We start from the raw sequence: 27939 nt of genomic DNA, 5'->3' as shown, positions 1-27939 counted from the left end.
ACCATTGCAGTTTTCCTGGAAAATTTTTGTTTATTATTTAGAATCGAACACCATTTGGGGCAAAACCTCCTGTCGCCTATATAATAGTAGATTTCTTCCTCCCTGTTCTTTGTAATCAACATGTACTTCCACTCCAGTATTTATTGAAAATAGGTTAAGAAAAATGATGCTGTAGTCTTATAGACTAGGTTCTAAATTCAGTTATATTCCACATACTGTTCTCCATTGTGCACATAATATTTTAAATGCCTCCAAATGTTAGTTTTCTTCTTCCCTAAAAAGACAATGTATCAGTAGGATGCATTAGGTTATGCTGTATGGCAAATAATCTTAAATTCCCAGTAGCTTATGACAGAAATAATGTATTTCTTGCTCATGCTATATGTCTCTCATGGGCTGGTTGAAGCTCTGTTTAAGTTGTCTCCCCTTTAGAACTTAGACTGTATAAGAGGGGGGAGAAGAGAGATGTAGAGAATCACAGGCTTTAAACTTTTGCTCAGAAACCGAGACTCATTTCTGCCCCATTTTATTGACTGTTGTAAGTCACACAGCTATTGCCTAGTGTAACTAGGCAGTGATTATAACACTTCCTTAAGGACAGAAACCAGATCATGAAAATACGTACACCCTCAAGTGAGGGGGTCTGGTGAGATAAACATGAATGCTGAGGACAGTACATGACACAAGGAAGTGCTCTGTTATCGAAGCAGGCAGAGTGTTTACGTGTTTAAAAAATGCAGAGGAGGTTATGGTCTTTCTATCCCCAATTCTAGAAACACAGTTTGATATTTAATAAATACTTGCATAGCCACTTTATTTTACATACCAAGCAATCCTAACGAGGATAGTTACAACACTGGAACAGTCTTTCTACTGTGTACTACCTAATACATGAGCAAAAAGTTATCAAAAATGAACCTCATTGTGGATAATCAGTCCATATATAAATGATTTAAGTATTTTAAAATAAATCTTTAACATCTGCCTTTCCATTGGATACCCTAATTATTTACATCCTGTTTAAGAGATGCCAATAGAATTGTCTGAGCTAAATGCTCGGTCTAACTGGGCTATGCCTTCCCCCATTAATTTGAGCAGGTATTGATTTGTTTCTCTAGTATTTAGTACACTCAGTCTTTCTCTTTTTGTAATGGAAGAAAAGGCAAATATATGTATATTATACATTTGCCTATTTAATATATAATGTTCTTATTATATAATGTTTGAATCAAAACCGATTTTACTGTTTTTTAATTTTAAAATCAGTATAGTAAGATTGACTTTTTCATGTATGTTCAGTTTTATAAATTTTAACATGCATAGATTCATGTAACTATTACCATAATTAGGATACAAGAACTCTTTTGATTTCTTGACCTTAGTAGAGCAGAATCATAATTTCAAAATAAAACAAAACACTGATAATATCAATTGAAAATAAATATGTATATGAGTATTACTCTTTGCATTTTAACTTTAATATTAATGTATTTTTAATTAAATTTATTGTGGTGACATTGATTCACAAAACCACACAGGTTTCAAATACACAGCTCAACAAAATATCACCTTCACACTTCATCATGCACCCATGACCCAGAGTCTCTTTCATTCCTGATTTATCTCGACCCAGTCTCAACTCCGCCTTCCATCTAGCTATTACCACAATGTTGTCTGTGTCTGTGTTATCTGTATTTTATACACACACATGCACATACATTCATGATATATAGTGTGTTCAGAAGGTATCCAGCCATGGAATATGAAAAACGGAGATATTTATTGAAGAGGATATAAGACACAAGAAACATTGTACATAGGACAGTGACACCTCATTCCCCTTCAAAGCAGACCTTGGGACCTCACACAGTTCTCCCAATTGCCATCTGCTGCCCCATCTTATTTTTCTGAATCTCATCGTGGTTTGAAATCTCTTCCTTTTCAAAGGAGATTCTAGTATGGGGCAAAGCCAGAAGTCTCAGCGCACCAAATCTGGGCTGTAGGGGAGCTGAGTCACCTGGGTGATTTGATGTTTCACCAGAAGACTGCACAAGACAAGATGCATAAGCGCGCATGTTGTTGTGAGGAAGCTGCCAGTCACCAGTTGCCCATGACTGTGGTCTTCTGAATCATCCAAATGGTTTCTGTGGAGGAATGTTCAAGCGTAATGCAAAATTTGATGTGGATTTGTTGTTCTACTAACTCGGTTATTTTGAATGCAGTGGCCACACAGTATACATGCTCACTCAAGAGTGTCTACTGCTTGACTGACTAGTACAGTGAAGTCATCATTGTTCATGCATGCGCATTCCAGTCCACTCTCCTTGGCCACCAGGTTTCATGATGTCATGCAAACTGTTCTCGTTATATTAACAATGGCTGGACTTTTTCCGGACAGACTCAGAGTGTGTGTGTGTGTGTGTGTGTGTGTGTGTGTGTGTGTGTGTGCTTAATCCATTCACCTTCTTCCTTCCAGCCCCCTTAACCCCCTTCCCTATGACAGCTGTCATTCTGTTCCATGTATCCATGCTTCTGTTTCTGTTTTGTTCATCAGTTTGTTTTGTTTATTAGATATCACATGTGAGATCATATGGTGTTTGTCGTCCTCTGACTGCCTTATTAAACTTAGCATAATAATCTCCGTGTCTATCCATGCTGTTGCAAAAGGTAAAGTTCCCATCTTTTTTTATGGCGAAATACTATTTCATTGTGTAAATATGCCATAGCTTTTTTTAGGCACTCATATAGCGATGGGCACTGGCTGTTTCCAAATCTTGGTTATTTCAAATAATACTGCAATAAGCATAGGAGTATATATATTCTTTTGAATTAGTGTTTTGGATTTGTTAGAATATCTTCCCAGAAGTGGGATTACTGTGTCAAAAGGCAGTTCCATTTTTAATTTTTTGAGCAAACTCCATATGGTTTCCACAATGGCTGTACCAATCTTCATTCTTATCAGCAGTGCACAAGGGTTCCCTTTTCTCCACATCCTCGCCAACACTTGTTATTTGTTGACTTAGTGATGAGAGACATTCTGACAGTGTGAGGTGATGTCTCATTGTGGTTTTAATTCGCATCTCTATGATGATTAATGACATTGAGCATTTTGTCTTTTGTCTATTGGCTATCTATAGGTCCTCTTTGGAGAGGTGTTTATTCAGGGCCTTTGCCCATTTTTTAATTGGGTTGTTTGTCTTCTTGGTGTTGAGTAGTATAAGTTCTTTGTATATTTTTGAAAGTAATCCCATATCAGATATATCATTGGCAAATATGTTCTCTCATTTTCTAGGTTGTCTTTTCATTGTGTTGATGGTTTCCTTTGTTTATTTTTTCCTTTGTTTCCCTTGCCCGAGGAGATATTTTGGCAAAAATATTGCTGCAAGAAATGTCTGAAATTGTACTGCCTATGTTTTCTTCTAGGAATTTTATGGTTTCACAATTTACATTTAACTCTTTAATTCATTTTGGATTTATTCTTGTTTCATTCTTTTGAGTGTATCTGTCAATTTTTGCAACATCATTTATTGAAGAGACTGTCTTTACCACATTGTATGTTCTTGCCTCATTTGTTAAATATTAATTGACCATAAAGGCACGCGGTTATTTCTGTACTTGATATTCTGTTCCATTGATCTATATGTCCATTTTTTATGCCAGTACCATGCTGTTCTGGTTATTATGGCTTTGTAGTATAGTTTGATTATCAGGTAGCATGATTCCTCCAACTTTGCTCTTCTTCCTCAAAATTCTTTAGGCTATTTAGAGCCTTTTGTGGTTCTATATGAATTTTTAGAATATCTGTTCTAGATCTGTGATAATATGCAATTGGTATTTTAATAAGAATTGCATTGAATCTGTAGATTGCTTTGGATAGTTTGGACATTTTAATGATGTAAATTGTTCCTATCTAAGAAAATGGAATAAGCTTGCACTTATTGGTATCTTCCTCAATCTTTTTCTTCAACATTTTATAATTTTCCAAGTAGAGGTCTTTTACCTCCTCTTTTTGTTGTTGTTGTGATAGTAAATGGGATTGTTTTCTTAATTTTCCTTCCCAACAGCTCATTATTGGTATATAAAAATGCCACTGTTTCTGCATATTAATTTTGTACTCTTCTACTTTGTGGAATTCATTTATTAGATCTAGTAGTTTTTTAGTGGAGTCCTTAGGGATTTCTATATGCAATATTATGTCATCTGCAAATAATGACAGTTTTACTGCCTCCTTTCCAACTTAGGTGCCTCTCTTATTTTGTCTTTTCATGTGGTTTCTATGGCTAGCATCTTCAGTACTATGTTGAATAAGGTTGGTGAAAGTGGACACCCCATCTTCTTCCTGATCTTAAAGGAAACACTTTATAGTTTTTGCACATTGAGTAAGGTGTTGGCTGTAGGCTTGTCATATATGGCCTTTATTGTGTTGAGGTATGATCCCTCTATACCTACTTGGCTGAGAGTTTTATCTATAAATGGGTGCTGGATTTTATAAAATGCTTTTTTTTGCATCTGTTGATATAATCATGTGATTTTTGTCTTTCATTTTGTTTATGTGATGTATCACGTAAGCTTAAAGATCTTCCCGTCTTTTGAAGTTTTTGGAATAGTTTGAGAAGGATAGGTTTTAAATCTTCTTTGAATGTTTGATAAAATTCACCTCTGAAGCTGTTTGGCACAGGACTTTTGTTTGCTGGGACATTTTTGATTACTGCTTCAACTTCATTCATTGTAATTGGTCTATGTAGGTTTTTTTAGTCTTCCTGATACAGTTTTGGAATATTTCTAGGAATTCATCTATTTCTCCCAGGTTGTCCAATTCAGTTCTTTGTATTTCTGTGGTGTCAGTTGTTACTTCTCCTCTCTCTTTTCTGAATTTATTTACTTCGGTCCTCTTTTGTTTTTGTTTTTGTTTTTCTTTATGAGTCTGGTTAAAGGTTTGTCTATCTTGTTTATCTTTTCAAAGAGCCAGGTCTTGGTTTCATTGATCTTTTGTTTTATTTTTAGACTCTATGTCATTTATTTCTGCTCCAATCTTTATTATTTCCTTCCTTCTACTTACTCTGGGCTGTTTGTTGTTTTGTTTTGTTTTTTCCCTAGTTCTTTTAGGTGTAGAATCACATTGTATGTTTGACGTTTTTCATGCTTCTTGAGGTAAGCCTGTAATGCTATTGAACTTCTCTCTTGGGAACGCTTTCATTTTGTCCCATATATTTGGGGTTGTTGTGAGTTAATTTTCATTTGTTTCAAGGTAACTTTTGGTTTTTTTCCTTAATTTCACTGCTAATCTATTCATTGTTTAATAACATGTTATTTAGACTCTATGTGTTTTTCAGTTTTTATTTTAATTGATTTGTAGTTTCATACCATCATGGTTAGAGAAGATGATTTCAATCTTTTCGAATTTGTTAAGACTTATTTTCTCTCCTAACATGTGGTCTATCTTTGAGACTGTTCCATGTGCACTGAGAAGAATGTATTTTTTACTGCTTTGGGATGAAATGTCCTGTAAATATCAATTAAATCCACCTGATCCAGTGTGTTATTTAAAGTCGCTGTTGCCTTACTGATTTTTTTGTCTGAAAGATCTATCCATTGATGTCAGTGGAGTGTTAAAATCCCCGACTATGACTATATTGCTATAGATATCTCTTCCTTAATGGTCACCAAGAATTTTTTTTATATACTTAGGTGCTCCTACATTGGATGCATATACATTTACAAGAGTTATATCCCCTCATTGGATCGATCCCTTTAGAATTATTCAGTGACTTTTTTTATCTCTTGTTATGGCATTTATTTTGAAGTCTTTTGTCTGATATATGTATTGCTACCCACACTGTTTTTGTTTTCATTTGCATGGAATATTTTCCTCCATCTTTTCACTTATGTCATTCTGTATCTTTTGTTCTGAGGTGGGCCATTTGTGGATACTATATATGTGGGTCATATTTTCTTATCCATTCAGCTTCCCTATGTCTTTTGATTGCAACATTTAATCTGTTTACATTTAAGGTTATTATTGATAGGCACTTATTTATTGCCATTTTATTCTTTATACCTTTCTTTATACTTAAGATCTTCTCTCTCTTTTTCTTTTTTCTTTTTTTCTTCTTGTTAAAGCAGGCATTTTACATTTCTTGTAATACTAGTTTGGTGTTAATGAACTTCTTTAGTTTGTTGTTGGTTTTTTTTTGTTTGTTTGTTTTTTTGCCTGGAAGCTCTTTATTTTGTCTTCGATTTTAAATGATAGTCTTACTGGGTAGAGTAGTCATAGGTGTACGTTTTTGCTTTTCATCACTTTGAATATTTCATGTCAATCCCAAATGGCCTGAAGTGTTTCTGTTGAGAAGTCAGTTGATAGCCTTTGGGAGCCACCCTGTAGTTAACTATCTCTCTCTCCCCACTTTTAAGACTTTCTCTTTGTCTTTAACCTTTGTTATTTTAATTATGATATGTCTTGGTAAGGGGCTCTTTGGGTTTATCTTGAGTGGGACTCTGTGCTTCCTGAACCTGTGTGACTTTTTCCTTCAGCCATTATTTCTTCAAATAAGTTCTCGCTTTTATACTCACTCTCTTCTCCTTCTGGTAATTCTGTAATGCAGATGATATGCTTGATGTGGTCCCAGAGGTTCCCTTAGATTTTCCTCATTTTTTAAAATTTTCTTTTCTTTTTGATGCTCTGCTCAGGCACTTACTGTTATCTTGTCTACTAATTTACTGATTTCATCTTCTGCTTCATTTAACCTGCTGTTGATTCCTTCTAGTGCATTCTTCATTTCAGATATCGAATTCTTCATTTCTGACTTTTTTTTTTTTTTTACATTTTCTATGTCTTTTTTAATGGTTACTGTTTCTTTAAGTTCTCACTGAGAGCATCCATTCTTTCCCTAAGGTTCTTGACCATCATTATAAGCATTGTTTTAAACTCCGCATCTGATATCTTGGTTGCTTCCATTTCATTTAATCTTTTTGTAGATTTCTCTTGTTCTTTCATTTGGGGCATATTCCTTCACTTCCCCATTTTTGTCTATGGGTATTAGATAGATATTTTATGGCTCCCAAATTTGTTATAATTGCTTTATGATGTAGGTATCTTGTTTGGCTCAGTGGCATGATCTTCCTGATTACCTGTGCTTGGTGCTTCTGACATGTTTCTCGTGGGTTCTATGCACCCTCTCTTGTAGTTGAATCTTGAATGGTGTTGGTTATTTCATGGGTGGAGTTAACAAGTCAGGCTGGCTGACAAGAAGGGACAACTTTAATCCTCATGTACGAATTGCTGTGCAGGGGCTATCTCCTGAGGCAAAGTTGTTCCTAGCAGGGTTTGGCACCTGCTGGAATCCCCCTCAAGTATGTCACTTGTGTAGCAAGTTGCATCGAGCTCCATTGTGGTCTGACGCCAGCCATTGGTTATGCTGGTTCTGGGTCCACTTGGGCCATATTCAAATACAAGTTGATATCAGACATTGTGTGTTACTGGCCTGGGGCTACCTATCTGGAGCTGCCATGCCGTTCACTGTCTCTGTGTATACTGGGCCTGAGTGTGCCTGAGAGGCACCAATCTGTGTTTAGATACATAGTTTCCTCCAGCTTAGAACTGGGGGTTAGATACATAAAAGATTCAAGGCTCCCTGAGGCGTGCCTCTACCTGTCAGCTACTCCACCTCTTCCCTGAGGTTGCCTGGTCTTCCACCAGGGCCTTCTGAAGAAAGACCGTAGCGTGGGGCCAGTGGCCAGGAACCACAGACCCTTCTATAGGTCATGAATTCAGTAGGGTAGGGCAGCTGGTGTCAGAAGGATGTGACCAGTGGCGACCCTACTTGAGGGGTATGTGGTCAGGTAGTCAATGGGGGGAAAGTGGCTCCTACTCCAGAACCATGCCACCCAACTCTTGCTACTCCAGCAAGGGTGTGCTGCAGGTTCAAGTTGGATGTAGCCAGCCATCCTCTCTGAAGGAACAAGCTCAGCTGGGTGGAGGCACCAGGGCTCAGGGGAGAGAAGAGATCAAAAGAATTTCCTGTTGACCCTGGCCAGTTAGCTCAGTTGGTTAGAGTGTCATCCCAATACACCAAGGTTGCGGGTTTGATCTCTGGTCAGAGCACATACAGGCATCAACCAATGAATGCATAAATAAGTGAAACAACAAAATTGGTGTTTCTCCCTCTCTCTCTTTCTCTCTGAAAAAATCAAGCAATCAGTAATTTTTTTTAAAGTGTTTCCGATTGCAGGTAGGGTGCTTGCTGAGCCCGTAGAAGGTGGACAAGCACTTTTTCCTGGTCCAGGCAATAGCCTCCAGGGGAGATGTGCTCTGAATGTCCCAGCTCTAAGCATCACTCCTTTCTCCCCAAGGAGCTTATCTCAGCAGGGGAAGGCCACTGAGACTTGGCAGAGCATATCCAAACAGTCTCCTTTTAGGGGTGGTGCCAGCAAGCCTGTAGAAGAGGGACAGACACTTCTACCTCTTCCTGGGCAAGAGCCTACTAGGGAGACATGCTCCAAATGTCCCAGCTCTAGCATGTCTCACATCCTTTGGTGGGACTGAGCTCAGCAGGATGGGCCTTCTGGCTGCCAGAAAGGCAGGTTAAATAATAACTCCATTGGGGTAATAGGAGGGGCTGAGCTCACAGACTAGAAAGAAGCAGGCTCCCCCCCACCACTCCCTTGCCATGTAGCCATACAACCCAGCATCCACCTGTGTGATTCCCAGACAAAAGCCTCCCTGGGAGAAGTGCTCTGTAAGTCTCAACTTTGCACTGTGATCTCCCTGCCCAGCTGAGCTCAATAGGGCAGGGCTCCAGGGAGCGGAAGGGCAGGCCAAGTGATTCAAAAGGTGGGGTGTGGGTAACGGTGACTGTGTATTCAAGGTGGGGAAGAATCGCCCCCTTTCCAAAGCTATACCCTCCAGTTACTGTCTGAGTCTCTGCCAAGAGCTTCTCCAGAAAAAGCACCCCAAAGTTCCCTGGTAGGTGCAGCCAGGAGACCGCTCTGCAAGACTAAGGCTCAGCAGAGTGGTGTCGCCAGTATTTGGAGGACCAGGCAATGTACTCCTCAGGCTTGTGCTGTAACAACAGGAATGCTCCACCCTGGGAAGCTGGTTCCTGGGTCTCTAGCAGACTCGTTTCTCTCCCAAACAGACTGAATCCCCACTGATTTTCACCACCAGATGCTATGCAGGCCCTTCTTCCCATCTCTGCTGCTCAGGGTTGGAGACCTTTACCTGGAGTTGAGACCCCACACTCCTGGGGGGAGGGAATTTTGCAGCTGAGATATCCCTCCAGCTTCTCAGCCACTGCACATGGGTGCCAGGGCTAGCCCTTCCCCTGTCTCTATTTTTCATTTTTTTAATTTTTAAATCATGTTTATTCTACAGTTGTCTCAATTTTTCCCCCTTTGCCCTCCACCCATCCCACCTCACCCCTGCTCTCACAGTCAATTCTCACTGTGTTGTCCATGTCCACGGGTCATTCATACATGTTCTTTTCTAGTCCCTTCTCCTTCTTTCCACCATTGTCCTCCTTACCCATCTCCTCTGTTCACTTTCAGTCTGCTCCACATTTCCGTGCCTGTGGTTCATTTTGTTAGTTTGTTTTGTTGAATAGGTTCCACTTATAGGTGAGATCATATGGTATTTGTTTTTCAGTGACTAGCTTCTTTCACTTAGCATAATATTCTCCAGTTCCATCCAGGTTGTCACAAAGAAAGGAGTTTCTTCTTTCTTTTTTAATGCAGGTTGATTTTATTTATTTATTTTTTTTAAATGCCAAAACCCATTATAAAATATTAAAAAATTTAAATCTATTATAAAGTTGCAGCAATTAAAACAACATGACACCAGCATAGAAATAATCAAGTAGATCAATGAAATAAAATGAGCATTCTAGAAACAAATGTATACACCTGTCTAACAATGTAATATATTATTAAATTGATATTTCAAATTAGTGGGGAAAATAAGGTGCATGGATCACTATTACTTGAAATAAAACAAATGTAGAGCCCTATTTCACACATACAAAAAATATTCAGGTGAGTTAAAAATCAATATATAAAATCTAAGGAGTTTTAGGAGAAAATACAAAATACTATTTTTCTTACCCTGAAGTAAAATATTCAAACCCAGAAGCTATAAAGTAAAATATTGACACTACGACTATATTAAACATTTAAGATTACATAGCAATATACATATAAAAAAAGTTGAAGGACAAGTAATAGAATAGGAAAGTTTTTATAGCACATCTAAAAAAGGTTAATCGTTTTTTGGGTATTTTTTAGGGAAAAAAATTCTACAAACATTTAATCAAAAAATGGATAAAGAATACCAAAAAATCATTTAAAGCTTTTTAAAAATAATAGAAACAGGCAAGAAACATACAAAAACGGGTTTAGTTTCAACAAATAATAAAGGAACAATTAAAATAACACAACATTGTCACAATCTGATTAATAAATGTTAAAAAACATTGGTAATATCAAGTATTGGTGACTGTGAAAGGAACTGGGTATTCATAGATTCTTTTTCTTCATCTTCTTAAAGCAGTCCCTTTAGCTTATTTTGCCATGCTGGTTTGGTGGAGGTGTATTCTTTTATCCTTCTTTTGTCTGGGAAACTCCTTATTTCGCCTTCCATTTTAATTGAGAACCTTGCCTGGGTAGAGCAGTCTTGGTTGTAGGCCTTTGCTTTTCAGTACTTGGAATATTTCTTGCCTTTCCCTCCTGGCTTGAGGTGTTTCTGTTGAGAAGTCAGCTGCGAGCCATACGTGGGCTTCCTTGTATGCTACTACCTGTTTCTCCCTTGCTACCTTTAGGATTCTCTGTCTTTGATATTTGCCCTTTTAATGATGTGTCTTGGAGTGGGCCTCATTGGGTTCCTCTTGAATGGGACCCTCTGTGCTTCCTGGACTTGTGCGACTTTTTCTCTCCTCCAATTAGGGGAGTTTTTCATCATTACTATTTCAAACAGGTTCCCTATGCCTTTCTCCTCCTCTTCTCCTTCTGGTATCCCTATTATACAGATGTTACTACATTTCAGGTTGCCGTGCATTACCCTAAACACCTCTTTAATCTTTTTGAGTCTTTTTTCATTTTCTTGCTCTTTCTGGGAGCTTTTTATTTACCTTATTCTTCAGTTCCCTGATTCACTCCTCTGCTTCATCTATCCTGCGTTTGATTCCTTCTACTGTGTTCTTCAATTCAGAAACTGTATTCTTCATTTCCTCTTGTCTCTTATTGATAGTTTCCATGTCCTTTTTCATGATATAGTTTGCAGTAAGTCCCTGGTAGTTTCCCTGTAATTTTTTGTAATTCTCCCTGAGCTCACTGAGCTCATTGAGCTTCTTTAGAATGATCATTCTGAACTTAATATCTGATAGTTTACTTGCCTCTGTTTCAATTAGTTCTCTTTCTGGGGATTCCTCCTTACCCTTCGACTAGAGGGTGTTTCCTTGTCTTCCCATTATTTGTGAGACTCTCTCTCTCTCTCTCTTTTTTTTTTTTTCCTGCTTCTTAAATTGATCTGTCTTGATTTCCTGACTTCGTGGTATGAACTTCTATGGTAGGAGACCGCTGTTTTTCCTTTCTGGATCTGCCTCTGATGATGTCAGATGTTGACCCTGTCTGACCGTAGGCAGTCTGTTCAAGACTTCCAGGAATCTACTGTCCGTGGCTGTCTCTCCTTCAGCTGTTAATCTAGTCCCTCTGCACTCAGCAGTCAGGCTTAGACACCACAGGTCAGGGCAGAGTCCCTCCTAGGAGCGGGGTTATTCGATCCTCTCACACTCTGCTGCACAGGGGAGTGGTCTGCCTGAGCAAGATGGCTTTTGCCTTCTGGGAGATGAGTCAGCACCGGGATCCCACTGGCTACTCTCTCCATTCTTTCCCCAAAGCCTCCTTCCTCAATCTCTCCTCAGGTGTCTCTAGCCCACTCTGCGCCCACCTTTACAGGAGACCAGGGTAAGTGGCTGCAAATAAAAATTTATGCATTGGCCCTTTTAATGTCTGTTTGTGTCTCCATCCACCTGTCTCTGGCAGATAGCAACCCTGACGCTTTTCGCAGCTGGCTGTTCTCTGTGTACTTTTTGGTCTCTCATGCTGTAGGCTGGTGATCCCTATTTATGATTTAGACCTCCCTCTTCTCAGGGGGATCCAACTTGCCGCTTCAGTATCTTTCTCGTACTGCCGTCCATGGGCGCCCCACCCACCTTTTCAAGTCTCTACCCCACTCCTTACGAGTTAGGTTGTGCTAACGCTGATTCTTCTGTTAATCTAAGGTTATAAGGTTCTTCTCTTGCTATTCTTCAGTTGTTTGTTTTGGGTGATTTCTCCACAATTTAGTTGTAGTACAGATTGGTCACGGGATGACGTCAGTGTGACTTCCACTCACTCCTCCACCATCTTGATTCTCCACCTTTCTCACCAGTTTCTATATGGCTTCTTCTGTAAATCCTTGGTTATCATATTTCTTTTCAGCTAGCCTTCAGGTGATAAATAGGGTTGATTTCTCTGTAATTTAGCTGTAAATCCAGTTTGGTTGTGGAAGCAATGGAGTGTAGCTTCCACCTACTCTGAAGCCATCTTGGAAACTTTAATATATATTTTTATCTCCATAATATAATGTCTGACTATTGACTCTGACAGATAAAGTTATAATGATAAAGGAGCTTTGAAATTCTTTTAACATTTCTATGAAAGCTAATAGAACATTTTGTCTCAACTTATTTTAATACTGAAAATGTTAACTCTTTGCGGTTTAGAGGTCAATTTCCTGTTATAATGAAGTTATAGATAAAATTTATATTAGTATCTGTTCACAATATCTTACTCTTTTTATTTGGGATATAACAATTGGAATTATTTTTTCATGCTTCCTCATTCACTGTGATGCTATTAAATGATAATTTATTTTTAGATTGCTGAGAGTGCACTTAGGGGCTGTGAAGTGCAATTAATGAAATAATGGTTAAAATATGATTCTCGTCTTATTTTATCCTGACTTATATGACTTTGAGAGTGTTGAAGGTGACTTCAGAAATAGGATGTCCTAGAACACAAGCATTGGTATTTTGAGCTTTAGCCAGAAGTCTTTGTAGAACCTCCTCCAAACTTACTATGTTGATTAAGTGATTGTGTCTTTCAGTCATTCATTCATTTAACTATAATTTAAGTATTTATGGGACAGGCATTGATGAATGAAATTGGAAGATGCAGAGAAACAAGTATGTCCTTGGGGTATGAGCATGTATAGTAAAATGTCAGGACAGAGAAATAAGTACTACTAGAAGTCTAAGTGCTCTGTCATTAAGAGTAAAACTACTTACCAGCTGACTGGAAAAGTGATATTTAAGATAACATAGTATTGCTACAATGGGATGAACTTCAGAAGCACGCAAAGTGAAATAAACCACACATGAGAAGATAAATATTGTACAATTTCACTTATATGAGGTACCTAGAATAGCACGTTCATAGAGACAGAAAGTTAATATGATTACCAAGAGCTGAGGGCAGGCAGGCATTGGGAGTCATTGTTTAATGGGTACATAGTTTCAATCTGGGATGATGAAAACGTTCTGGAGGTGAATGGTGGTGATCACTGCACAACATTCTTTATGTTCTTAATGTCACTGAATTACACATCCCAAAACAATCAAAATAGGAAATTTTACGTTACATACACTTTACCGCAATAAAAATAAAAAACAATAGGAACCAAAAGATGTACCATTTATAGCCCTACCTCTATTCTTCTATTCAAGCTAATTTAAGCTTTGCCTGAAATGACATAGTTAATAAATTCTAAATTCCTGTTTTAATTGGAAAAAAAAAGTCTTCATACTTCAACATGATGACCCTTGAAAACATGAATAAAAGAAGCCAGTTACCAAAGATATATTTTCTGATTCTATTTATATGAAATGTCCAGAACAGGCATTTTGTAGAGCTCAAAGACAGACTAGTGGTTGTTCAGGTCTTGGGCAAAGGAATTGTGGCACGGGAGACCGTGGGGAGAGACTGATAGTCAGTGCAGGGTTTGGGGGGAATGAAAGTACTTCAAAATTAGACTGTGTGGTGGTTGCACCGTACTATTAATATTTTTAAAAAATCTAATTGCATACTTTTAATGGGTTAATTTTTTGATATGTGAATTTTATCTCAAATAAGTTATTTTTTTTCAAATAAGTTATTTTTAAAATGCTTAGAGGTAATGGTGTAGTCTCTCTCTCTTTTTTTTTTTTTTTGAAGTATTGTCTTTCTTTGTCATATATCTTAGGTTAGTTGAAAACAACATAACAAATTTCTGTACTTTAAATATGTAGATACTTTCTAACAAAGCTCTGATCTAAGAGGCTTTCTGATAGATGATTGCCAATGTGAATGCAAAAATATCTGAATGCAAGTATTAATATATTTTATTTTATACACTCACACACTGAGTGACAAAGTGGTAGGTGGAATATGATGACTAATTTGATGACTGCAGAGCAATAAAAACGAAACATAACGTTTAAACAATAAATATTTCTGTACACAGGATTGCTATTTTAAACTAAGCCAGATTTTACTCAATTCATTATTTTTTCTTTGCTTTTCAAGATTACTTAAAAAATGGCAAACCTTGAGATGAATGCCAATTTGTAATAGGAGATTTTACATGTAAAAGCCCCAGGTAAAAATACTACTGTTTTGGTTAGCCATTCTCTGGCCCCTGCCTATGAACTAGTCACCATCCGTATTTTAAGCAATCTTGATACATCAGCCCTTAAATTATAAATGTCCTTATTTTAAAATAGATACTATTTGCATGCTGGTTGCCACCAGAGCTCCTCAACACTCACATGCACACATGCCCTTTGTGTGTACACAGGCATATTTGCATACTTGTCTGTCTGCTCAGACTCTCGTACCCAGCTCAGAGCTCAGGTTGCTTATGGCTACCATTCTTCTGTTAGGTATACTGAACTATGTGCCCCCTTTTTCTGCTTTACCTGGACCCTCTGTATCATTTCCATAGCAAAACAACCTGTCAGCCCAATCTGAAGCTCCAAGACTTTTAGAAATGTAATGCATGGCAGGGTTACCTATAAAGTGTCTGATTTTTGCTTATGTATGTATTGACTTATACTTTCATGTATAATTTTTCACTCTTCCATAATTGTTCCATAAATCAAGGCAGTCTGGTTATATGTTTGTTTACCTGCTTGAATATGCACTTGTTTACCTGCTTTAGCCAAACTGAACTATTATATTCATGTTAGGGCAGTCCTAGCCATTGCAGAGATCCAGAGGGAGAAAGAAAACATAATCTCTGCTCTTACAGAGCTTCTATCTTGGCGATTTGTTATCATATTACAAGAGAGAACCAAAGAGACTCTTGGGTAACTCCAGGAACAGGTTCCCGAGGATTCATAGAGGAAGAGGTAACCTCTTGCACAAGAGAACCTGCAGCTATGTATTGAACCTTAAAAATAGAAGAATTTTGAAAAGTGAAGAAGAGATCAAAGGTTACCTTGAACCAACACTGCTAACTGAGAACAGGGATAGAAGAAAAAACAAAACAAAAAAATTGTACTTTGTTTCTTTCAGATACATACGTTAAGTCATAGTTCTTTTAGTAAGAGAAATGTAGACTTTAATGAAGGGACAAGGTTATTTTTACTTTCTGTTCTGGAGACTACTATATAAAGTTGCAAAGCCTGTAGTGTGAAGCTGAGGTAATTACTAGTAGAGAAGTCTTATTTTGAGAGCCAAAGGGAAAAACCACCAAATTTATCCCCCTTGCTTGCTATTAACAGTTTAATTTGTAAATTATACTGTAACAGGACAAGCTTCATCAAGTGCAGTATCCTGTTTATAGTAGTGGGCCACCCTGAGTGTTTCCTAGAGAAACTACACTACCCTTTCTGCCCCAGGGTCATGTTTGCTGGGAATGCCCTTCAAATTTATTTTATGTAAATCAATACAAATTATCTCTCCTTCACTTACTAATTAAGGGAACTAGCTTATTGAAAAGCTGTTATATTTATTGATGGGTTTCCATTAATCTGTATGAAAATGTGTTCCCACAAACTTGAAATACTCTCCAGGGAATAAGATTAGATATTTACATTTAACCACATAGTGGATTATTTTACTTTATTTCCACTCTGAGGTGGGGATTACCACTATTTCCCTTTTACAGATGAGAAAACCAAGGCACAGTGATTGAGAGTGAAATTTTATTTTAACAAATTTCGTTGTTATGGTCATGTTAAGGCATGTTAGAAGTTAATAACGCTGTGCCCTGTTCTTTAGTAAACTAATACTTTTGTGCAGCTACTTTTCCCCCCCACTTTTTGGGGATCTTGATGTTCAGGTGTGAGAAACGTGAAAGGCAGAGAATCATAACAGAAAGCAAACATCTTCCCTAGAGGGCACATCACAATCAGTGTTACCCCAAGAGCCTGCTGACTAAATATCCAGTTCTGCGAAGGGAATGTTCAGGTGATGTGTTAATCAGTTATTTTTCTGCTAAATAAGAAATTCTTCAACTCCAGTTCCAATATAGTTACCAAATATAATGAGGTATATACATATTGTATCTATTAATTTCTGGCAGTGAAGGTAGATAAAGGATATCCAAGAGTAATATTGTTTGGTTTTCTGAATTTCTTAGCCAAAAGGATTTTTTAAAATAACTAAGCTGCTATCAAGAAGGTGACTGATTTAACTGCTCTTTTCTTCCACTTTGGTAAAAATGCTAATTTTCACAGTCAGTGGAGGGAAAACGGAGAAACAAAGGGCATGGTTGGTACATATACAAGTCTTACCGCTGAATAACTAGGTGATGACTATGTAGAATTATATGCCTCTTTGACTCCATAAGATTCCTCAAAATAGTGTTCTAAGGGTAGAATGAAATAACATGTTAAATGCAGTACTTTGAAAATTAAAAATCATTGGACTCGTGCAGGTTATTAAAAAGCAGCTCCTTTCTTGACGTATTTATCTGTATTTGAGTTTTTGCACTCTCTCTGTTCCCTCTTCTCTTCTCTTCTCTTCTCTTCCCGCCCTCCTTTTCCCCTCCCCCCCATGCCTTCTTTCTCCCCACCCCCCGCCGTCCCCCCACCCACCACCCTTACTGAGGAGGCTGTGGCAGTGGAGCAGGGCTAAATTAGCCAATTTTCTTATTGTTTGCAGAGATGGTTAAGTTACCACAGCTTTCTTTTTATTACTCTTTTTTTTACTCTCTTTGTATCCTTGGAGGAATTTTAAAGCAATCTCTGGGTTTTCTAACTTGTTTCACTCAAATGTGCTCTCCTTAACTTGGCAAGATAGATTCTTCCTCCTGTTCTCCCCTTATTTCTCTTGTTTGAAACTCTGCATCTTAAATGTAGATTACTGTGACCAGTTGCAAACTGCATTTTCTGATACTGTGCCTTTTGCTTGGTAAAGTCTCAAAAAATGTATTCATTAACTAGCTGAAAAAGAAACAGGTGAGTTATAGATTACTTTTCCTCCAGTATTAAAAATAAAAAAAGTGTTGATATGCCCTGAATAGTACAAGAATGAACTATTTTGTGTGCTCACTCCTATAAACCTACTTTTGCCCACCTTATAATGTTGTCTTTCCTGCTAGTGCAACAGGCAAAATTTAAAACTGCTGTGAGGTGAAAGGAAAAATGTTTATTTTGAAATACTCAAAAATGTTTTTAGTCTTCAGGCATTACACGAGTTTATCTCTGTTTTGCTACCTAAGAGAGAGATGAATGTGAAGAAATAACTCCTAAGTGGAATTGTCCAGAAGGAATATTAAATTCCCAAATGTCATCATAGAACACTCCCAGTTGACATTCACTTTAAGGGCCTAGATGATTGGTCTGTTTTCGGTTCTGTTTATTTGCTCCCACTTGTGAGTGCTGATCTGAGGGAAACCATTCCCCGATTTGCTAAGATGATTAATGTTTTCTCCTTCCATTTTTTTTTTTTTACAGGAAATGGCTAAAATCCTTAATCATCCCAGAGTCTATGCTTTCCTGCACATACCAGTCCAATCTGCCTCCGACACTGTGCTCATGGACATGAAAAGAGAATACTGCGTGGCCGACTTCAAACGGGTAGTGGATTTTCTGAAAGAGAAGTAAGTCTGTTAGCACTTAAGAAAATAACCATTTCTTTTTTCTTTTAAAATGCACTTATTGTAGCCACAATTAAAGGTACCAGAGTAAAGGTGAGACTTTTGAAGCTTTCAAAGTCTTTGAGTTTCCTTAGGCATCTTGATGTGGTTTTTTCTTTCTTTTCCATTTATATCCACCTTTCCATCTGTACATAATATAGCAATGATTTGTGTAGGATTGCCCATCTTTTTAAGGTAATGTGCATTGTGATCATTTTTATACCTGACCTAGTAGATGAAAACTGCTTTAGCTTTTCTCTACTTTAAATTTCCTTTGATGTGGCTTTTTGAATTTGTAATCTGGTTTTGACATGGAGTTAGGCCACATCATTTCACTACAAAATAGGTAATTTTCCACTAAATATCATTGCTTGAAGAGTATCTGGAACATCTTTGCTTTTATACACTATCCCTGTAGTTTACTTGAAGAGTTATGATTTATAAGGCGGTTTGGGGATTCTATTTTTTAAAGTTCAAATTGTTACTGACCAAAATTAAGACATTGTGCACAATCTCAGACACACATGATAATTTTGGTTCCATAGAAAACACTTGCTGCCTATAATTATATTCTTCAAAATCATTCTTCTCATCATCACCAAACATCGAATGCCTTCTGTGATTATATAAGGCAGGAAATCGTAGCACTGGCCAAGGTCATGCAGAACTTTCTCAAGTCTAAGGCAGCATTCTCCCTCTGGGGATATGTCATTTATCTGGCATATTTGTGGCATGGATCTTCCTACTTTCCATAATTTTTTTTCCATAATTTTTTTCTTCTGTTGTTTTTCTTAATTAAGACAACTTTTTATTTCCATCTTCTTGTTTATAATTATGTACCTTTATACCATGTAGTTTATGGGTATGACGGCTTTATATGAACTGTAAGCAATTATTTTTTCCACTATCAATTAGTCACTTATCTTGACTACACACAAATCTCTTAAAATATTTTTCTTCTTCTATTTACCTCCCCCTTCCTCCCTCATCTTTCCTGTATGTGTCTTTCTAATTTCTGCCTCTTTTTTTTTAACCTCTAGGCTTTTCTTGATTATTCTAACCACCAGAAATAAAGACACTTAGTGGGCCTTAAAACAAATACAGCTAATTGTTTGAATATTCAAATTGGTGAATAGAAGGTATATTTTTTTTCTAGGATTTTGTAATTATGATTATTAAGTTTATATAGCCTCCAAAGTAGAAAAATGGAATAATGACTGATCTCTACTGCCTCTAACACTTTCTGATCTTGAACAGAACTGAGATCAAGGCTAAAGAATAGGATTTTTAAATTAGATATGTTTGTTATTGGCTTGTGTCCCTCCTTTGCGTTTATTCTAGCTTATTGTATGTAAACATCTCATATTAAAGAACCGTTTTGGGCACAGTGGTAGTAGTGAGTAGAATGTTTTCATAGTTGAAAAGAAATTGCACCTGTGACATTTCTTGCCTCTCACTAGAGCAGTAACAAATAATACACACAATTCAACATGTTGCACAAGATTCTTCTAAGTGCAGACATGCATCCTTGCTATGCAGAGTAGACTAGAACACTTTCCAAATAGTTTGTTGCATTAATATGATTCAGCGAGGTTAAGGAATCAGCACCTCTCCTTTACCTCTATTTGAGTGAGTGCTGACTCAGTTGTTCAGGGAGTTACTGTGGCTGCTTCACTAGGCAACAATTTCACATCAAGTTCTAGGCTTTTATGTTGCTACAAAGAAGGATCTGTTAAATTTGTTCCATCTTGAACAGTTGAACAGCATCCATGAGCTATATAGAGGTCAGTGATGGTTGTGTCAAAGTATTAGAAAATAGTGTCATGTCTTTAGTCGTGGGCTAAGTTCATTTCCTTTCTTTGGTTTCGAGTTACTATGAGGCATCCATGTAGCTTTCCTTGAACCAGTCCAATTAGCCAGAAGACCTCTGAAGCAAGTACTCTACCCAGGGATCTCCAGTATTTCCTGCACTAGCGATCTCTGGAGACGATATTGGAGATGCCTGGAGAAGATGCCCATCCCACCCTATCCATCCGAAGTTTCAGTTTCAAATGCTGTGAATCACTGGAATTACAGAGTATGGTCTAGTCACTTAACATCTCCAAGAGGGTTTTTTGTTTTGTTTTGTTTTTTTAAAATTAACTCTGTATTATGTAAATGCAGTGAGGGCAGAAGCAACCATGGTATACAATTAGAATTATTTGTAATTATGTAATTTATAAGATGTATTGAAACACTGTAGCAGGTAGCCAATAAAATATACCTGATATATAGAGTTGGATGACTGGGAAAAATTACTAGTACGCTTTGGGAAAAAACAAAAAGAAGAAACCTTATTATCTCTGCTAATATGGTGATCCTTGCATAGTTTGACACAGTTCATCAGCTATAAAATTGTATATTCAGTCCAGTCCATCCTGTTGCTTATCATATACTCTCACTCCTGTGAGGACACTATAACCCAGCTTTGCTCTTCAGTGAAAAAGTTTTCCTGTCCTCTCATGGAACTATGCCCATTCAGGGAATAATTTTCAACTGTAATAGACATTTATTTTTTTCCTAAGGATTTTATTTATTTTTACAGAGGGGGAAGGGAGAGAGAAAAAGAAGGAAAGAAATATTAATGGGTTGCCTCTTGCATGCCCCCAACCAGTGACCTTTTTGTTTGCGGGATGATGCCCAACCCACTGAGCCACACCAGTCAGGGCTATAATGGATATTTAGAAATAAATTAAACATTTTAAACAAACTTCTGGTCTGTTATTCTGCTTATTTCTTTCTATAAAAACTACCACAGCTTTATACAAAATAGATTAGTGCTTACTGGAAACACCAAAGTTTCAGTGGTTCTATGGAGCCATTAGTAGGGAAAACCATCCAGCACAAAATTGTTTTGTCTAGTGATTATTGAAATTCAATACAATATATTGTCATTTTTAGAAAAAGGGTCTAATACTATCATGTTGCCCTGTTTCATGCCTAACACTGCATCAGAAAATGACCCTGACTTAAGAGTGTTGTGCTGGCTGCTCTCCTGTCCTTCTGAGTTTTAATTCCTGTATAAATATGCCCCATTCCATTTCCATCTTATTTCCTCAGAAGCCTTTTTTTGTAATAAGCCACTAACCAATAAGAGTCTCACCTGTTTTTTTTTTTTTCTAGCAGTGTGAGGCTTCTCAAATATTCATGCTATGAATTAGGATCGAGGTATTTTCTAATCTGTCTCCTAAACAAATCCAATCTTTAAAACAACCCATAGCACTTACAACTGAAATCCAAACTCTTGGAGTATACCTGACGCTGCAGGCTTTTAGGCCATGAATTCACCAGTATTTGTGGTGCCATGTTTCTCAAACAGTGGAGGTGAAATCTTTCTAATTAATTTTCTTTATAGTTGAAATTGGCCCAAGTTATAACTGGGAGCAATATAAGTTTATATATGAGTCAACTTGAAGCTGATTCATTATTCTTTTCATTTGTTTGAAAGTTGGCAACTATTATCATAACAGCAGCTAGATGGAAGATAACCTAAATAGTGTTGGCACATGTTGAGGCATATGGGAATTTATTAAATCATACAACCTTTTGCAAAGAAAAGTGTCTAAATTACCTAATATGCTAATTTAAAAGAGTAGGCCGTGAGCAAACAATCATATGACGTAATTATTCAATTCAGATTTATTAATCCAGTTGGAAAATTAACTAAGAAATCTGATGTTTTTATATAAATGGATAAAATGATTTCTGGAAATATATAATGGGATTTGTAAAGATAAGGAAGAAAACTAAAACAAAGCAAGAGATGCAATTCTAGTTTTAGAAAGATTCGTGTTTTTATAATTTTTAATAAATACCTCAAAATTTTTATTTCTTTAATTATCTGTCACTTACCTGCCTCTTCTGTTATCTTTTTAACATATAACTAGGAGAAAAAGAGTAGAAAACTTTAATTGTTTATTTTTATTTCCTTGTGTAATTTTGAAAGAGTTACTTCCCAGTAAGAGGAATTTTCACTTTGATATGTTCTGGATGATATAATTATGTTTCTCAGGACCTTGGGACCTTGGGACCTTGGGACCTTGGACATAGACTTTTTTGGACCCTTCTCATTTGAGCAGTATCGTATTTACACAGTCAATCTCCAAAATAAACCATATATTCACATTTTAAAAAATGACAGCATGCAGAGTTCTCCCAAGTATGTGTTCTGATGCCAAGTGAAAGATCTCTTGAGTCCTCAAATTCACACATGAATGTGGGAAAGAAATATGTAAGAATGTCCTATTAAGAAATGAAACAATTTATACTCATATATTAAGATCTGACTGTTTACACGAATTACTTTGTTGGAAATCCAATGACCTTTTGTTGTGTTAACTAGACTTTAAACTCAGAAGACAAGATCCATCTCCCTCACTCAGTAAATAAACTGTGAGTTCATGACCACTTTTCTTTTTACTTGTAGCTACTGTAGCATCTTTGCGTTGACTTTCAATTCCATGATATTTTTCTTCTCAGGATTTGCCATTATCATTTGTTAATGTACAATCTATGGTGGATAGAATATTTACCCTTTTAGCATTGCTGTATCTATTCACACACCCCTGGGAATCTTTTAGTGGAGAAGTAGCAGCCTTGCAGAGAAAGTTCTGCTCTCTGACTTGTCCACTGTATTTTCAGACAGTGAAGGGACACAGGGCACAAAGCCAAGTCTCTTTGGTAGAATGATTTCCGTAAGTGAGTTACTGAGTTATCTCGTGTTGTCCAGCCTATATCTCATGACCTACTTTTCCAGTCTGTCTGCAATAAAAATGATGCTAACTCATTAACATCTTGAGTTCTTTTTCTTCCTTTCCTTTGTCCCAGTCATTCATGTGTCCTGAAACACAATCTGACAGAAGACATGTTATGGTAAAGTTGTATTTTATTCTGTTTTATATTTTTTGTGTGTCTACTTTTATTTCTAGTGTCTTGGAAACATAAGTATCAATAGTTGTCAGAATAGAAAAAAAAAGAAATTGAAAACAGAGAATGATTCAGCAAGGACTAGATAAAGTTTTCTTCCAGATGTAGTCCCAGATGTGTTGCTATTCACTGAATAACCACCTCCAAAATCATTTAAGCAAAATACTTTCCTCAAAGAGATTTTTCTGGCTTTATTTTATAATTTCTAATATCTTAAGGTCATTATTTTTGATGTCCCTAAGGTCTTGCTCACTATTTTACCTTTACCCATATTTCTTTCTGAGGTAGTGAAGTTCTTTTCTTTCCCCTCCTCTTCCTTGATACTTTTAAATGTTTGAGGAGAATAAATACATATCATTGGAATACTTATATAATAGGAAAAACCATCATTTCTTTTGTAACATTGTATTTATATTTGGAAGATTTTGACATCATGTGCTAAATTCTGTATTATTTGGGGATTATCCCAAATTTGATTCATTAGTTTGAAGAAAACTAAACTTTCTGTTTTCCTTCTAGTCAGGTCAAGAGAGAAGTCTCATCATTCTTAATCTCCTATCTTATATCTTACCTTTATAATGTGATTGTATTGTTCCTTTCAGAAACCCAGACACTACCTTCCCTTAATTGTGTATTTTTTCTGCCTCAATGTTGGTTGAAAACTTAAGGGTCAAATCATGTGTCTGTTAAGCTTTATATACTAATATTAGCTGGCTCCTTGTTACTGCTCTCAGCAATGAGAAAGTCAGACAAGGGCGAGCCAATTGCAAGCTGAGATTTAAGAAAACAGAACTTTGCTAAGAAAATCAATCTCTGTGAATTACAATCTAATTACCATCTAATTTGACTGAGAATCCTGGGATACTGAGATTTGTAGGGTTGCAAGAGCCCAGCAGAGCCATTACAAGCATTGGCTGCAATGCCACAGCCACCCGGGAAAATAGAATTGGTGCCCTTCCTACACTGGTCCAGTTTTCTGGCAGTGATGGGATTGAGAGTTTTCCAGTGGCCTCAAGGGGGTCATCGGTAAAGTCAGAGGCAGCGTGGGGAGCAAAGAAAACAGAGGACAAAGGCCAACCAATAAAAAGTAGAGTCCTTGGGTTCAAAACTATGTCCAGACATGATTTTTTACTCCATTTCTATATGAAACAGACAAGAAACAAATAGAGTAGAAGCATGCTATGTGTTTGAGGGAATTGAATTGCCTAAGATACACCAGGATTGTCTGCGTAACCTGTGACTGTACAACTCTTAAAGCAAGTTCCAGTCCTGAAGTCAGCACCAAAAGGAAGCAGGCATGGAACCCTCTGAGCAGAGCATGCCCCCAGAGGCCTGCCCACGATGGGCCATGGCAGCCAGGGGCAGTGGAAGACAATGATCTGGAGGCTTTCGTCCACTGGGGGAATCAGGGCTCATCAGATGTGGTGCGAACACTGTCAGTGCCAGGGCAGAGAGTCTTCCTGAGTCCTGCGAAGCAGGGTTTGAAATTCCTTTCAGATAGTAGCTCATGTATGTTTCCCACTCTCCCATTTTTCAAATAAGTTTTAAATGTTTTAGCTATCTTATTTCTACTCCATTTTAAATGGGTAACTTGGGGTTGCCCATTAGTTTATGGCCATCGGTCCTTAGAGAGCCGTGCTTAGACCTCCTGAAAAGGACAGCGTGTCAGGCAGACATCGTGGGTGTACAACAGAGCAGAGTGACTAGGGGGACTTGGGTTTCCTCTCCTAGACAAACGGTAAGTTCAGTATGTGGCGAGAAGAGTGGCCAAATGAGAGACGCTGTGGCTGAGACTACAAGTTGTCCCCACCATCTCACCTCCCCTTATTTTCAGCAGAGTCCTTTGTTTTCAGATGGGCACAGGCCACTCCAACTAAAGACTGCCTTGCTTAGCCTTTCTTTCAGCTAGCTGCAGACGTGTCACCAGGTTCTAACCAGTTGGGTATAGTCAAAGTGGCATGTGTGACTTTGTGAAAGTATTTAAAGGGAAGGAATACATACTCTTCATTGTCCCTCACTTTTCTGCAGTTTGGAATGCAAATTTGATGGCTGGGGCTCAAGTAAACCATCTCAGAAACAAGATGAAAGCTGTATTCTGCATCCATCACACGTGGGAGCCTTATACAGCCTGACTGTCTACTCTGGGCTTCATTTACATGGCTGCAAAATGAACTTCTACTTTCCTTATGCTATTATTTTTTTTCCTGTCGCTTGTAGACAAGCCAAATTATAAGTTATATATATATAAATATACAAAAACTTGTAAAAAGTTTTCACATTACAGTTTGATAACTATCCCTAAAAAGAATTAAATTGATAATCATAACTCTAAGCATTTACTTCTAAGTATCTGGTTATTTTCTCTTGGGTGTCATGCCTGGTTTTACACACAAGCCAATTTATACTCTTTATTTTTTATTTTTTGCTGGTCATGATGTTTTCATTTTTAAAAATGCATTGTTTCTACTGAAACTATCACAAACTAAGCAGTACTTTGGCATATTATCAGTTGTTTATTTTTAATAATTAACAGAAAATACCAGTTCATAAAAGACAAATTTAACTCAAAGTTTTTTTTTCCTAATATCAAACAAGAATAAGTGTTACCTCAGTTTTCTTTGTTCTTGATTTTCTTTTTGTGGTGTGTTCCCAGCAATTGCCTCTGCCTTATGATAAGTCCCTTCTTGTGGTTTCATACCTTCTACCCACTGATTCCATCACGCTAGATCAAAAAAATAGATGCTAGGTCTTACATATATTTCTTCTGTTACCATCTCCAATTCAAGGTGCCCAGTACATTGGAGTTTGCATGCTGCCAGAATGATTAATTTTATATTGGAACAAAAATAAAAGATGACATTTTTTTTAATTGTCCATGCCAATATTTCTTCTGATTTGTGTGGGGTTACTTGTATGATGTGCTTTTGTTTTTAGTGTCTTAAATTCTTAAAGGAATTTTCTCCTCATAAACTAATTTATTTTGATCATTGAAATCGATAGTCTCTTGTTAAAACCTTTAAAGTGAACGGATTTTTTTCCCCTTAATTATTATTTAGAGCAGTTATGTTTGGTTTAATCATGTAAATAAGACCAAGCATCAAACTTCTTTTAGAAAATGCCATTTTAATTTCACTGTTCAATATGACTCATTTTTTATCTGCACTTTATAGTCATATATTGATTAAATCTTTTAATTGTATCATTGGAAAAATATATTATTCTTTTGACTTTTTAAATGGAAAAAATTTTATTTCATTGTCCATTTTGTTCTAATTCTTATCAATTATTCTAATTGGGTTTCATTCTTTTTTCCTCCATTTTAAATAATTTGTCTTTAAGAATCATGATGTAATTAAACTTTTTAAGAGTGTTTTGCTATTTATAAAAGGTCACATTCCATCTTGAAAACTTTTATAATTCCCTGAGTCTTATTTAAATGATAAAAGAAACTAATTTTGATAGGAAATGCTTTAGAACTTTAAGAATCCTTGTACATAGGGAGCTTTTAAAAAACTACTAAATTGAAATGAATTTTATTTTATTTTTATTTATTTTTTAATTAATTAATTAATTAATTTTTTTCAAATACATTTGTCTCTACCTACCCCCCACCACTTTCCCTTGCTCCCTCTGTCCCTCAACTCTACCCCTTTGGTTTTGTCCACGAGTCCTTACTATATGTTCCTTGACTTTCCCCTTCCTTTCCGTTTCCCCCGCCCTCCCTCCCTCCTTCCCTCTCATCTCTATTGGTTTCTTTTCCTTTCAGTGTTGCTGGTCTTATTTTCCTTGTATCTTTGTATTGTTGGTTAGGTTCCACTTATAGGTAAGATCATATGGTATTTGTCTTTCGGCCCCTGGCTTATTTCACTTAGCATAATGCTCTCGAGTTCCATCCATGCGGTCGCGAAGTTTAGTAGTTCTTTTTTTCTTTCTGCTGCGTAATATTCCATTGTGTAAATGTACCATAGTTTTTTGATCCACTCATCTACTGATGGGCATTTAGGTTGCTTCCAGCACTTGGCTATTATAAATTGTGCTGCTATGAACATTGGGGTGCATAGGTTCTTTTGAATTGGCATTTTGGGATTCTTAGGGTATAGTCCCAGCAGGGGAATCACCGGATCAAAAGGCAGTTCCATTTTCAGCTTTTTGAGGAAATTCCACACTGCTTTCCACAGTGGCTGCACCAGTCTGCATTCCCACCAACAGTGTACTAGTGTTCCCTTTTCTCCACAGCCTCGCCAGCACCTGTTGTTTGTGGATCTGTTTATGATGCCCATTCTGACCGGTGTGAGGTGGTACCTTGGGGGAGGAGGTCAGCGTGACTCCCATTCACTCCTCCGCGATCTTTTCTCCCCTGAAATGAATTTTAAACAATATTTCTTGTGCATAAAAGATGTTTTCTCTTTCCGTTCAGCTGAAATAAATTTAAAAAACCCAGAGTATACAAACAGAAAAATAGCATTAGCAGAAAAATATTTAGCCTTAGAATTATGACCTTTTGTGTATATACAACAGGTCCTTAAATAACATCATGATGGTATAACAGTGATGAAGAAAAAAAATATTGATTCCCAGCAGAGGCCACTGTCTGTGTGGAGTTTGCACATTCTCTCCATACCTGCGTGGCTTTTCTCAGGTGCTCCCGTGTCCTGCCACACCCCAAAGATGTGCAATTAGGTGATTTGTTGTGTCGACATTGTTCCAGTTTGAGTGAGTGTGGGCATGGGGGTGAGTGGGCCTGCAATGGGAGATGAAAGGGCGTCTCGTCCGGGATGGGTCCTGCCTTGTGCTCTGAGCTGCGGGGAGAGGCTCTGTCCACC

At 37.2% G+C, this 27939-nt stretch overlaps 1 protein-coding gene across 5 annotated transcripts in view; it reads left to right on the top strand.

Moving 5' to 3' along the window:
• Positions 1 to 27939, top strand: part of CDKAL1 (CDK5 regulatory subunit associated protein 1 like 1) — a 609813-nt gene that overhangs the window by 389802 nt on the left and 192072 nt on the right. For all 5 annotated transcript variants that reach the window (XM_054592196.1, XM_054592193.1, XM_054592194.1 and 2 more), the window contains one exon: positions 17970 to 18115. In XM_054592196.1, the coding sequence (XP_054448171.1) occupies positions 17970 to 18115 (146 nt within the window). The remainder of the gene's footprint in view (positions 1 to 17969; positions 18116 to 27939) is intronic.

The sequence above is a fragment of the Pteronotus mesoamericanus genome, unplaced genomic scaffold (genome assembly GCF_021234165.1).
Source record: "Pteronotus mesoamericanus isolate MK-2021 breed Mesoamerican mustached bat unplaced genomic scaffold, CSHL_Meso_final scaffold_31, whole genome shotgun sequence".
Taxonomy (NCBI): Eukaryota; Metazoa; Chordata; class Mammalia; order Chiroptera; family Mormoopidae; genus Pteronotus; species Pteronotus mesoamericanus.
This window is presented reverse-complemented; position numbering and strand designations above follow the sequence as displayed.